This window comes from Lacerta agilis, chromosome 2 (assembly GCF_009819535.1).
Source record: "Lacerta agilis isolate rLacAgi1 chromosome 2, rLacAgi1.pri, whole genome shotgun sequence".
Classification (NCBI taxonomy): domain Eukaryota; kingdom Metazoa; phylum Chordata; class Lepidosauria; order Squamata; family Lacertidae; genus Lacerta; species Lacerta agilis.
This window is the reverse complement of record NC_046313.1, coordinates 21102268-21116617: the sequence shown is the minus strand read 5'-3', so window position 1 is coordinate 21116617 and position 14350 is coordinate 21102268. Positions and strand designations below refer to the sequence as shown.

At 42.8% G+C, this 14350-nt stretch overlaps 1 protein-coding gene across 2 annotated transcripts; it reads right to left on the bottom strand.

Annotated features, from left to right (window-relative positions):
- Window positions 1-478: 478 nt before the first annotated feature.
- APOH (apolipoprotein H) lies at window positions 479-14135 on the bottom strand. 2 transcript variants are annotated; one of them, XM_033138891.1, is made up of 8 exons: window positions 14020-14135; window positions 12058-12234; window positions 9044-9140; window positions 7937-8013; window positions 4983-5171; window positions 4605-4784; window positions 3124-3321; window positions 479-825 (listed from the first exon to the last, which is right to left on the bottom strand). In XM_033138891.1, the coding sequence occupies exons 1-8, from the start codon at window positions 14081-14083 to the stop codon at window positions 755-757; spliced, it is 1053 nt and encodes a 350-aa protein (XP_032994782.1). In that variant the 5' UTR covers window positions 14084-14135; the 3' UTR covers window positions 479-754. The 2 variants fall into 2 exon arrangements, with proteins under 2 accessions (XP_032994782.1, XP_032994781.1); XM_033138890.1 differs by lacking the exons at window positions 7937-8013; window positions 9044-9140.
- Window positions 14136-14350: the final 215 nt, after the last annotated feature.

The following is a 14350-nucleotide window of genomic DNA, read 5'->3' as shown; positions in this document are numbered from 1 at the left end:
ACTGTTTCCACATTAATCTAAAAAATAGCCAGCTGACACCTGCACAGCACACGCTGCACCTGGGAGCATGGATAGACACACAGGCGAACACTGTGAGCCTGCCACAGGTATGTCTTTCAAGATACACAGGGACGAGAGAGATATTGTTTCAAAACCCAGATGTATTTCTCCTAGCCCAGCTACAAAGGGCAGTGATTGTCTCCACAGGCTGTGTCTCCTGGGGGAGGTTCCATTCCACAAGGCTACAGCGGATCATTCAGGTAGCAGATACCCTGATGTGCTTGTGCTGGGTGAAGTCTGGAGAAAACAGTAGTCAGCTCCCTTTGTTGTTACCCTTTCTAGCCCAGCTCACAAATTAACAACATTTTCATCAAGAAAATTATTTAAAACCTAATAATGCAATATTACGTAATTACATCATACTTGAAAATGATTTGCCACAAAGAGAGCCCCTGGTTACATTAACAGAGCAATAAACTAATGCTGGTTCATGCAGCTTTTCAACTGTATGTTAAATGCTACATGTTTATTTCCTGTAGACAGGCTAAAAGCATGTTTCTTAAAAAGAATGAGGACAAAATTAGCACAAGATAATGTAGCTTTAATGCAATTTTGATGGAAAGTTGCTTTAAAGGAGCAGTTTAGAATACGCTGGTAGGGTTGTGCTTGCATTGCATGTAGGTGTTATCTAGAAGGAACTCTGTTGTACCATTCATGTGCATCTTTTTTCAAACAACACTTGGAGATATCCTCTTCAATTGATGTTCTCGCATGGTGTCATGTCTGCTACATCTGTTTTCACCATGGTTGCCAACCACCCACGTTCTATTAAAGAAAAAAAGAACATTTAGTTAAGATAACTTGTATCTCAAAATATGATACACATGCATTCATATGCTTTATGTACAGATGGGCAGAACAGTGATCATCAGTCCTTGCAAAAGATGAAGCAACTTAGTATATTAAGAGGCAAAAGTATGGCATTTTTCTTTTTCCAAATAAAGCTATACCAAATAAAATTAAGGTTTAATCATTGGGGGGGGGCAGGGGAATACTGAGATGCATCCAATGTTGCATGAGGAAAAGGCAGCTCCCCCAGACAAATTTTCCTTTCTTGTCCTCCCAGCTACAGCCTCCTATGCCCCACAAAAAGAAAGGAATTGCTGGAAATCTGGCAAAGGAATTGTGCACTGCTCACACAAAGTTCCTGATTTCAGTCGATCCCCTTTCCCACTGTAGCCCCATAAGACAGCCTGCAATGTTTGGTAGGTTCTCCCAACCCTTTGGAGAGCCTTTAGGTGGAGGAAAGTAATTTCTGAACAGAAGTCAGTTCACAGAACCCATGTTTGATACAGCCCCTTGTATGTGCTTGCCACCTGAATTTGTTTATATGTTTATACATAATTTTGGGCTTTCCTCTACATGTATATTTGGGCTCATTAACTATGCTTCTCTAATACCAGCTCTGAAGTGAAAAGAGTCAGCCAGTGTTTATGAAGTCAGTCTAGGAAGAAAATAAATTAGCATGATGTGTAACCTAAATTCCTCTCTTATGCCACTTATCTAAGCTCTGTGCTAGGCAAGGATGGGAGTTGTCTCTTAGGCAGTACTTTTCCCCCCTAAAAAATGTTTAGGGGTACAGTGGCACCTCTGGTTATGAACTTAATTCGTTCTGGAGGTCTGTTCTTAACCTGAAACCGTTCTTAACCTGAGGTACGACTTTAGCTAATGGGGCCTCCCGCTGCTACTGCGCCACCAGCGCGCGATTTCTGGTTCTCATCCTGAGGTAAAGTTCTTAACCCGAGGTACAGTACTACTTCCGGGTTAGCAGAGTCTGTAACCCGAAGTGTTGGTAATCCGAGGTGTTTGTATCCCGAGGTACCACTGTACTTTCATTTTGACTCAAGAAAATCACCATTTTATAGTTCAAATCGGGGGAAATTAATACAGTAAATGGACAAAAGTACAAAGATTCACAAAATGTTTAGGGGTATGTGCCCCCCCCCCCAGAAAAAAGCACTGCTCTCATGATATGAACACAATAGAAAATAACCACCTTGGTTGTTTTGTCTTATTTAGATTCTTATTCACCTATATGCTAAATGCAGCATTAGATGTTGGGGCCGGAATCTAATGCAAATAACTACGTCGCAGACAAAGCCATTTCCTTTTTGCCTGGGAACATCAGAATGCAATAGACTTGGGGTTTTTTTGTTTTTTGTTTTTAATGACCAGCTCTGAGTTTGGACCCTCAGGATAGACCACTTCGTTGGGCTCTCATCAGTGGGCTCTGTTAAGTGCAAACATATATATATATATATCTACAACACGGGTCTATCAGGTCAGTTCTGTAGACTGAAACCAGTATCAGTACCTATAATGCTTTGCTCTACTCCCATGCTGTTTAGGAGAGATTAGGGAGATCAGCTATACAGCTGCAAATAAAACGTTTTGAATGTGTTGTAAAGTGCAATGTACAAATGTGACACTAGATGGTGACTGTGAGCTAAAGCAAATTCAATGCATTTTTCAAAACGATTTTTTTTAAAGCATTTCCACAACATTTTAACGTGTGTAGATTCTACCTAGGACAGAGGAGTTAGGCTTGCTTGTATAAACTGCACAAGTCCCCCAATGCCATAATCCTGGCATAGGCAAACTCGGCCCTCCATATGTTTTGGGACTACAACTCCCATCATCCCTAGCTAACAGGACCAGTGGTCAGGGATGATGGGAGTTGTAGTCCCAAAACACCTGGGGGGGCCGAATTTGCCTATGCCTGCCATAATCCCTCTCCTCCACTTAAGAGACGTTGGTTCTTCAGTCCCACTCAAAAGCATTGCACGGAAGCTTACTGTGGTTTTTTTCTTGTGGTTCAAAATGGTATGATCAGTGCTCTGGATATTTGGAGTCTTTTCATCAGTTCAAGCTTCTGAGACATCACCGCATCCCAATACATCATAGGAGGTACGTAAACACAAAAATAGAGTGCCTCTTGCACTTTGCTTTAGCATACTAAATTGTCAGCTGAGTAATTTGCTTCAGATTAACATAGACCACAAGAAATGATTTTTATTTGTTTTTTTACAAAAGGGGGGCGGGCGAAACCCAGCTTGATCTTACCTTTGAAACAGGCAGGGACTGAAAGAGTGCCATCTATGCATTGAGCAGGTACAGTGTAACTACACTGCTGTTCTTTATTTTTGCAGAAAAACCAGATGGTCTCACCATGTTTTATTCCATCCCTGAGGTGGTCTTGCACCTTTAGTTTCTGCTCATTGTATAATACTGTAGCCCTTTTTACTGGTATGGCACATGGTGCTACAAGGGGGTGGGAAAGGGATACAAACAGTAAGGTTGAACAATCACATAACTTGGATCAGTCAGATGCTTCAGCAATAATACAAATGCATTTATGGAGCAAATTACATCATTATACAGACAAATGACTTTATGAATAAATCAAGCAAAATTGGCCTGATGGAGCCTCCTTAAGTAATCATTGTATTCTCCTAGGAACCTCTTCTATCTGCATTGACAAAAGTGTTCTGTCCCTCTAGCATTGCTTATATGTTCTTAAGCAGCAGATCACATGCAAGAAGTGATGTCTACTACTGACAGACGTAAGATTACTATTATGTATCATTATAAATATACATGCAATATATTTAAGGGTCTGATAAATGTTTCTAAGCCCCACTCAAAACAATGGACCACATAAATTACATCTAGCTTTGCCTAGACTGCAACCATGATGTGTTCACGTTGTACTGTGAAATTGTTCTTGTTACGGTAGGCACACATAACAACTTGGAAGGGGAGTCATAATGGGCATCTATACAGAGGATAGCCCAAGAGTTATGAGCTCACAGATGCTGAATTCATATACAGCACGACAGGCAACACTGATTTGTATTTACAGTCTAGGTTCGTTATCTCATAACTGGCTGACTTTTATGATTGCATGAAAAATACATAAGTTTTATGACATAAAGATATCGAAAAAGCTGAGAATGGGATTCCACTAACTAATTCCGCTTGTGGAAGGCCATACAAGAATGTCCACAGCAAGGCTTCTCCCTCCCCCCCCCCCCATGCACCCATTCACTCCCTGAAATTGATAGGAGTGTATGGTTCTGCAGAATTACCAGAACAGTGCACAAAGGGAGAAGGGAAGGGATTGTTCCATTTGGCAAGCTGAGAAGCTTGCGCTGAGAAAACAATTGCCATAGTGCTATGTTGAACTCCGCCCTGGGTCACTTTTTCAAAAATGAAAAGCCATCGTATGGGAAGAAGAAGAAGAAGAAGAAGAAGAAGAAGAAGAAGAAGAAGAAGAAGAAGAAGAAGAAGAGTTTGGATTTGATATCCCGCTTTATCAGTACGCGAAGGAGTCTCAAAGCGGCTAACATTCTCCTTTCCCTTCCTCCCCCACAACAAACACTCTGTGAGGTGAGTGGGGCTGAGAGACTTCAAAGAAGTGTGACTAGCCCAAGGTCACCCAGCAGCTGCATGTGGAGGAGCAGAGATGCGAACCCGGTTCACCAGATTACAAGTCTACCGCTCTTAACCACTACACCACAGATACATCAGATGCTAAGTTTTACCTCTGCAAGCTGGTTTTGTTGACCAGGTCCCTGTTTTTTCACAACTGGATGCTGAAGCTCCATCCAGTACATATGGAAGGTTACAGCCATATTGCACAGTTTCTTTGTATTTGTAAGTACGACGAAGAGCAAAGTTTATAAATCCATTTTCTATTTGCTCTGGATATGGACATTCTACAGCTGTGTTAGGAGGAAGAAAAAGATTGCTATGGTTTAGAGGCCACGTCAGAACAAGTGATTTTATATCCTTGTTTCCAAAGTTGACAGCACTGTGACTGAAATACTACTAGGAGAGAATTGGGGGTGTGGGGGCAAAAAGAGAGAGCTTGCATACCCAAGCTGTCTTTAAAATAGCAACGTTTTATTTAGAGGACTTACACCTGCATTCAGGTAGTTCACTCCAGTTTCCACTGGCCAGACATTTGGCTGTTTCGTTTCCAAACAATGCAAGAGGCGGTAAACACTCAAACTTGATTACATCTTGGAAGACTGATACATTTCCAGGCAGAAGTTTATGGTAAGTAAGGGCTCCAAATTCAGAAACTGGAGGTGGAGGACAAACGACAGCTGGAGGAAAAAGAAAAAAAAAAAGCAAATTTATTTGACACAGTGTAAAAACTTTACTCTTGTGCCTATTTGGCTAAATATCTTATAAAACACTTTTGTTCTTTCAGAATTCATTCTGATAACGTCAGAGTATTTGCTTCACCTGTTAAAAAAAAAAAATCTCTTGATTAGTTAAGATACACTAAGGTGGCTGGAAAGTGTGAGGGGGCATCTAGTGCACTTCTCTTAAAGAGAATTGTAAATGTGAAAGACCAAAACACAGCAACTGTACACCAAGTCCTAGTTATAGGTAGGTAGCCGTGTTGGTCTGCCATAGTGGAAACAAAATAAAAAATATAAAATTCCTTCCAGTAGCACCTTAGAGACCAACTAAGTTTGTTCTTGGTATGAGCTTTCGTGTGCATGCACACTTCTTCAGATACCAGCGTACAGGCTTTCCCCCAAAACACACTGAGGCCCCCAATATATTTTTGTTCCTGTATTGAAGCTCACTTTTGTACAGTATATATTTAGCCAAAATTAGTTTCACAGATGTAAAAGAACAGTGGGAAATGTAGCCATTCAGGGATTAAAGGGGAGGGGTCTTCAAATATACATAGGATATAATTGGTACGTCACATAACTCACCACCAGGGGTGATGCTGATTCATTTCATACAAAGAGAAAATTAAACAAGTGTCTTCCCCATCATTTTTTTTAAAAAGGTTTCTATTTCTAAGAACTGAGAGAGAGTTCTAATACAGTGCCTTGGTTTTCGAACAGCTTAGTTCTCGAACATTTTGGCTCCTGAACACCACAAACCTGGAAGTGAGTGTTCCGGTTTGCGAACTATTTTTGGAAGCCGAACGTCCGACGTGGCTTCCGCTGCTTCCAATTGGCTGCAGGAACTTCCTGCAGCCAATCAGAAGCCGCACTTTGGTTTCCGGACATTTTGGAAGTCGAATGGACTTCCAGGACAGATTCCGTTTGACTTCCAAGGTACGACTATACTTGAAAGCAGGCCCATGCAGAGTGGGAGGCAGCCCGGTACACATTGCCTTGGCCTTGAGGGCTAAGGAGGTTTATGCTGTCATGCCAAGGATGTTTATAACTTTATTATAACAAGACTCTCACCCCAGGCCTTAGACAAGCTCTGCACAGTCTTGCTTGAAAGCAGTATTGCAGCTAGAGCTGAACTTCAGGGCCAAAATCAAGGGCCTTGCTGGATTCCCACTGCCCCCAATGACTACCTGTAAAGCAGTAGAAACAAGCCCTGTTAAGAGTATGGCTGGCTAGATATCGGCATGATTGCAGAACTCCTCATTTTATTTACATTTTTAAAATACACAAACCCTTTCTGCAACAAAATAGAATCAGCAATACAAAAAATTATTCCTGTAGTCATGATGGTGCTATCTATGATTTAGGTGAGTTTAAAATGCAAGCTGCTTGCTCAGATTATTTCTCTTTTATCATTGGGAGATGTATCAGGAACATAGAAGCATATGAAAAACATGGAAATAGTGGGATGGGGCGGAGAAGAGATTGGGTACTTCACAATATGTGGCTATCAAAAGTGCTGTGTAAGACCAATGGGTTGAATCCAACGAAATAATTGCAGACGCAGAATGACTTCCATTCAGGGAAAATAATTTTCCTCCTGCACGCACAAACACACACAAATTATCTGCAGTGAATTGGGAGGTACCCCAGAACACATGTGGTGGGGGGGATGCAGAAGTATTGTATCTATTTTGAGAGTATGACTCTACTGTTTCGAATGGAAAAGGTAGGCCTACCCATACCTGTATCTATTTAAGCAATTGTACGTAACCTTTCAAGATCACACAGGTTGTTCATATTATAAACACACATGAAAAGAGAAGTGGCTGAATTGCAACTAATCACCAAACTTAAAACCATGGAGAAACCTGGTCTGAACAAAGACATTGGATTCTTATCTCATTATACATGACAAAGCTATCTTTAGCCATCTCACCCCTTGCCTTTCCCTGTAAGACCCTGTAAAAATTGCAGTCCTTAACAGTCGACTACAGGTTTTCCACACCTATCAGCTGATCACCCATTCCCACCACCCTTCTGAGCAATACCCATCCCCACTTCCTCACTATATTTAAGGGTCTGGTGACTTCCGTTTCAGTGTATCTGAAGAAGTGTGCATGCACATGAAAGCTCATACCAAGAACAAACTAAGTTGGTCTCTAAGGTGCTACTGGAAGGAATTTTTTATTTTGTTTTGTTTTGACTATGGCAGCCCAACACGGCTACCTACCTGTAAATGGAAAGAAAATTTCACAATACTCTCTAAAAAGCAGCTGTATTATAGAAAATAGAACAGAAAAACAGTACCAGCTGTTAAATCATGCTTAATATCCTAAACGAACCTCAAATTAATCAGTTAAAAGTGAATGTAAAAAGCTAGGGTTTTTGTGTGTGCGTCATTTAAAAACAATTAGGCTAAGCGCACTTCGTGTGTGAAGGGAATTCTCGTCACTGAGAAGGTCTTATCTCTTGGAAGCACCAACCTGACGGACCTTGGACCTTACCAGCAGGCCCACAAGCAAGGCCTCCACAGCTAGCTAATCTGATAGGAGTTCAGGCAGTCCTTCAAATAACCTGGTTCCAAGACATCACGTTATCCAGACCTTTATCCAGGATGTCTTAACATTAAACATGTACAAAAGTTGCTATATTTGATGCCCCCATGAGTGGGTCAGTCAGCCCATCACATCTTCATGCACAAAACTAATCCATTTCTCACATACGTTGGCATTTGGGTAATTTTTCACTCCATTGTCCATCTGCCAGGCATTGGGCTGTTTTCTTCCCTTGAAGAATATACCTGAGAAATAAAACACATCTATAACAGCAGTTTAAAAAAATATTTGCACTCGTGCTTGACAAACAAACAAACAAAACAAAACCATCTTGGTTGGGTATCCCACACGGAGTTTCTAATATGGCCTAGTAATGGCCTTGATTTTGGTGCTGTTTCTTTTACTTCATGCTTTATAGATACTTAGAAAATTGCCAAGAGTCGCCTTTGAGGCTATTCTCACTTTTGCCAATTAACACCAAAATGTGTAATATAGCCTAAGCTACATATAACTCACTGAACAATTCTGTGTTAAATCAGAAGCTTACATACTCCTACACCAACAGATGGCCAAGTAAGAGCAATCTCATCCAATGGAATGAGATTCGGCAGCCCTTGCCAAGCTTTCTGACATTTGGGCATGGATATTTGTTGTAACTACAGTTTATTTGTTCTTATTTCTTTTCAGATAAAATAACATAACCAGTGGCAGAGCTTCATGCTCCGGCACCGGGGGGTGGGGGGGCAGAGAGAAGATGGGGGCAGGGCAGGCGCAGGTCCTGGGGGCGTGGCATGATGCCTGCGGGGGCGTGGCACCCAGCGTGGGGAGCCAGCCGTGATGGCACCCCACCAGGATTGCTCTGTCGGGGGCGGTGTGGTGTAGTGGTTAAGAGCGGTAGACTCGTAATCTGGGGAACCGGGTTCACGTCTCCGCTCCTCCACATGCAGCTGCTGGGTGACCTTGGGCTAGTCACACTTCTTTGAAGTCTCTCAGCCCCACTCACCTCACAGAGTGTTTGTTGTGGGGGAGGAAGGGAAAGGAGAATGTTAGCCGCTTTGAGACTCCTTCGGGTAGTGAAAAGCGGGATATCAAATCCAAACTCTTCTTCTTCTTCTTCTCTTCCTCTGCCAGTGAACATAACATTCTCCAGATCCTTTTACAGGACCACAGAAGTTTTAAGCTTCTTGCCTGTATGCTACTTGTCCCTGGCAGGGACAGCGAAAATCCATGGGATTGGAATCGCTCCTTTAAATAGAACACTGCCGCACAACTTACCCCAGATCACACGAAAACCTTATAGAACTCTGGTAGTTGAAGTCTGTATGCTGGATCTCTCCATTTTCCAAAGGTCCAGGGTAGTAACATTTCTTTGCTGTTTTAGTATAAGACAATGTTTCATTGTTTTTGTTCATTTCCAGAACAGAGGCATTCAAGTCATTCCAAGAGAGCCACTGTGCATTTTAATCTCAACAATCTCTTGGGGATAGAATAGCACCCAATGAACTTAAGCAAGTGACCACGTGAAGAGTACATCCAATCCCTAAATAATATGGACTCCTACTACAGAGTAAAAGTGGTAGCTCAGTGGTGGTCAGGCACCTGTTTTTGCCTGTCTGAGACCCTACTGTGTTTAATTTCTGGTGCCTGCAGTTAAATATATTAGGAAGCAGTTGATATGTAGGACTCTCCACTCTCCTGAGACAAGCATACAATACTGGCAAAACAGAAATAATGCATTCAAATGTTCCTATGTTGTTTCTCTGATGCAGCTTGCAGTACAAAAGCTGTTCCTGTCACACATCATAAAGTCACATTCAGAACTGTTTGCCTTACTTCAGTTTTGTACAAGGCTCTCGTTACGGGGGACCCTCCCTTAGAATTGCTTTTAACGGCCACCTGACAGGCAGAAAGCAATAGTGTCAGTTTTTCCCATCATTGCAAGGAAAGCTTTAACTATTGTTTCTGCCCATTGCATAGCTGTTAAAAGCAATTCTCAGGAACTATTTAGAAGGGATGATCAACGGATGATGGCGATAAAAGGACCACTTTGTGATCCATTGTGAAACACAGCAAAACGCTGCTTGGGTTTGTTCTGCCTTGGATTCCACAGCTATTACAAATTGAGGGGATGTACCACTGAGGACGGGACGCGGGTGGCGTTGTAGTCTAAACCACAGAGCTTAGGGCTTGCTGATCAGAAGGTCGGTGGTTCAAATCCCCGCGATGGGGTGAGCTGCCATTGTTTGGTCCCAGCTCCTGTCAACCTAGCAGTTCGAAAGCACGTCAAGTGCAAGTAGATAAATAGGCACCGCTCCAGCGGGAAGGTAAACAGCGTTTCCGTGTGCTGCTCTGGTTTGCCGGAAGGGGCTTAGTTAAGTGCAAGTGCAAGTAGATAAATAGGCACTGCTCTAGCGGAAAGGCTGCTCTGGTTTGCCAGAAGTGGCTTAGTCATGCTGGCCACATGACCCGGAAGCTGTCTGCGGTCAGTAAAACGAGATGAGCTCGCAACCCCAGAGTCGTCCACGACTGGACCTAGCGGTCAGGGGTCCCTTTACCTTTACCACTGAGGACTGCTTGTTGTATGGATATTTTAAAAGGTTGCATAGCTTGAGGATGTGGACAGGATTCAGACATTCCCTGCATTGGACTAAATGACCCTCGGAGTACTATCCACTCTACAATACAGTCGTACCTTGGAAGCAGAACAACTTGCGAGTCGAATGTTTTGGCTCCCGAACATCTCAAACCCAGAAGTGAGTGTTCCAGTTTGTGAACGTTCTTTGGAAGCCGAACGTCCGACATGGCTTAGGCGGCATCTGATTGCATGCAATAAGCTCCTGCAGCCAATCAGAAGCCACGCCTTGGTTGTGAAACGTTTTGGAAGTCGAATGGACTTCCGGAACGGATTTTCTTCAGCTTCCAAGGTACGACTTTTCTATGATTCTATGACCAACCACATGTATTCTTGTCTCTTTCTTGTTTTTCTTTAAATTTCACCAAATCAGAAGACTCCCAGCTAGTTTCCTTCCTTGGGTAAGACAGCTACACCTTTCTTCCTGATTTTCCTAGATGTGGGTTGTTTTCCTTGATTTATTCAATCCAGCTTTAGGCTCAGTTACAGAATCAAGATAGCTTTTGGTCACCTTGAGAAATGGCCTATGCCAGGAAATGTGTGCTTGTTGAGATTTCTATCCAAAAATCATCTTGCAGTAGGTTAAGTTAAAACATTTAAATATTACTTTCTTGAAACTATTATATTTAACCACATCACCATCTCTGTCTTGCCAAAGTGGTACATGCTCTGGTTATCTTGGACTACCGCAATGTTTTCTACATGGGGCTACCTTTGAAGTTGACTCAGAAACTACAACTAATCCAGAATGTACCAGTTAGACTTGTGACTGGGAGCAGCTGCCAGGACCATATAAGACTGATCCTAAAGGATCTTCACTGGCTCCCAGTACATTTCCGAGCACAATTCAAAGTGGTGTTGCTGACCCTTTAAAGCCCTAAACAGCCTTGGCCCTATATACCTGAAGGAGCATCTCCATCCCTATTGTTCAGCCTGGACACTGAGGTCCAGCTCTGAGGACCTTCTGGCAGTTCCCTGTGAGAAGTGAAGTTACAGGGAACCACGCAGAGGGCTTTCTCAGCAGTGGTGCCCTCTCTGTGGAATGCTCTCCCATCAGATGTCAAGGAGATAAAGGACTTCACAACTTTTAGAAGGAATCTTAAGGCAGCCCTGTATCAGTAAGTTTTTAATGTTTGATGTTTTATTATGTTTTTATGTGTTGGAAGCCACCCAGAGTGCCTGGGGCAACGTAGCCAGAATATCGGAGTATAAACAATAGAAATTATGATGGTGGTGATGATGATGTATCTACACTGACATCCAGGTGATTTCAATGCAGAAATCAGAAGCTTATTACACGTGCTTGAAATAGCCGATGTGGCAAAGTGTTACCGCAGCTGAGCTCTAAAACATACCCTGCGAGTATAATGTATTGCCTCTTCCAGAGTGAAGTTAATGACATATCATTCTCATACTTTTGCTGAGGTAGTAGGGACAGGTGCGGGGGGACGGGGGACGGGGCAGGGGGAACCTGTGGGAATGTGAAAGATTCAAGATATCAAGCACTAGAGAGAAGGGTTTCTGAAGACAGACAGATTCCGTATACAAACTAAATACAAGGTTTGCTTTGTATTTTGTAAAATGAATAGTTCTTACTCGAATAGGTTATGGTAAGCAAAACAACCAGCAAGACACTTTATAGAAAGAATGTACTTACGTATACATCTAAATGTAACAATAGGCCATCTACCAGACCAGGGGCACGTATAGCTCCTTGAGCCTGACTGAGCCACATAACCAGGGTTACAGTGGTATGTAATTTCCTCTCCCATATTGAATTCTTCCTTCTGTATGTCAGCAGTAGCCAATGGTATTTCAGGTGGTCTGGGACAGACTAGAAGACACAAAGTACTTTATTTATCAGGCTTTGTATTCTTTAACAGCTATAGCATCCCCATGGTTTGAAGCAACCAAATAAACAGGTGGCAATAATAATATGAGCGCATTGTGCCTTTGGTTCATCACATAAAGATGGTGTACTGAAGGCAGAACAGGCAGCAGGACTGTGATCCATTTTAATCCCGCATCAACCTCCACCAGTATATGAAGTTGACCCTCGGGCCCTTGAGTATAGCCAACTGCTAGCACTGCTGCTCTTGAGTAGTTCAAAGGAAAGAGGGGGAAAGGATATGGTCCCTCCCGCCAAAAAAACTGGAAAATTGGCAGGGAGAAGATCTACACTTGACCCATTTGCTACACATGCTGATGGGAAAATAATTCACCAATTATTTGGCCGAAAGCTTTATCAGTAAGAATGCACCGACCAAAATCACCTCTCTTTTACTGGATTCTTTGAGAGCCCACTCACAGAACTATATCTGCATGTGGCAAGCCCTTGTGAATATCTCCCCACCCTCTTTTCAAACGTTTGGTGTCCCTGAAGTCATGCCCGGTGCTATCCACTAAATAAATAAATCACAACCATGTTACAATATTTACCACTAGGTTTTTTATGTGACTTTTTTCTGCTAAAGGCTACATCATGGCTTGCTCTCTGAACTCTGGCCTTTTAAAAATTAATATTCTAACAATCTGTTTATGATGATGCAGAAGCAGAAACAGGAGAGCTTTCAGAAATGTAGGCTTGAAATTAATTCCGAACTATTTCAGTTTCCCAGATTTTGCCACACATTTATAACCTTTGCAATCAGATTTGCAAAGGGGATTTAGTTAATCCATAGTTCATGAGGCTACGGCTCTCTGACAAGTGCCAGCAGCTAAATTTTTGCTAAGAGAGGTAAAGTCAAGTTAGCTTTTCTCATATGCTGGAGTCTTTATTTTTACAACACATGCCTCACATGATATACCATGTTAACACACCTGAACTGAATTAAATGATGGAAGCAGATGCATACTAAACAAAGCAGGTCAAATTCAGTGACCTGTTAAACTTAGATCATATTGTGACATTCCAGCATGCTCCAACACAAATTAAGGCACACTACACTTCAGAGCAGGGACGCAGGTGGCGCTGTGGTCTAAACCACAGAGCCTAGGGTTTGCTGATCAGAAGGCTGGCGGTTCAAAACCCCACGACTGGGTGAGCTCCCATCGCTCTGTCTCAGCTCCTGCCAACCTAGCAGTTCAAAAGCACGTCAAAGTACAAGTAGATAAATAGGTACCATTCCGGCGGGAAGGCAAACGGCGTTTCCGTGTGCTGCTCTGGTTTGCCAGAAGCAGCTTAATCATGCTGGCCACATGACCCAGAAGCTGTCTGCGGACAAACGCTGGCTCCCTCGGCCAGTAAGGTGAGATGAGCACCGCAACCCCAGAGTCGTCCGCGACTGGACCTAACGGTCAGGGGTCCCTTTACCTTTACTCTTCAGAGCATAGGAAGCATCTTGCCCAGGTTAGCCCTGCCCAGCAGAATCAATCACATGACGCAGTGCGCACATGCCATTTGAATGGGAATGCCCATCAACTTTGTGGAGGCCCAGTCCCCTCAAATATTTCATGGGGGGGTGACACCCCTACAGCCCCTAGGAGTTGGCTCCTATGAACACCAGGAAAAAATGGGTTGTTACTTGCAAAATCTCATACTACATTACATTTCAGTCTCTAAGCTACCGCAGGCCGGTATGTTTGTTTTTTGTCCTGTTAAAAGATTAGAGATGCTTACCACGTCCTGCGAGGACAGTGTGGGCTAGAGCAACTGTCCAGAAGATGAGTGGGACAGGAGACATTGTTGCTTCGTTACAGGCTGCCCAAATGTGTCCAAACTCAGTCCTTTGCCTCCTAAAAATAAACAGAATGGAAGGCTAAATATTAACTTTCCATGTTTATTTTGATTCTCGTAAAAAAAAATGAGGGGAAAAGTGGGATTCCCGAAACCTGCTGGGTAAACAGACAGAACAAGCAATGGTGTGCAAAACATTTTGCAATACATTAAAAAAAAAAGCTGCTTAAAGCTCCAGTTCACTCTTGTTTGGGAATCTTTTGTACACTGTACC

Bases quoted from the DNA above. Each gene is read 5' to 3' on its own strand.
- APOH (XM_033138891.1), bottom strand. From the start codon at position 14,083: ATGTCTCCTGTCCCACTCATCTTCTGGACAGTTGCTCTAGCCCACACT. The intron at 5,172-7,936 runs GTATGTGAGAAA...TTTTTCCTCCAG, and splicing joins AAAATTACCCAAATGCCAAC to CTGTCGTTTGTCCTCCACCT. The intron at 3,322-4,604 runs GTAAAACTTAGC...ACCCCCTTGTAG, and splicing joins AACAAAACCAGCTTGCAGAG to CACCATGTGCCATACCAGTA.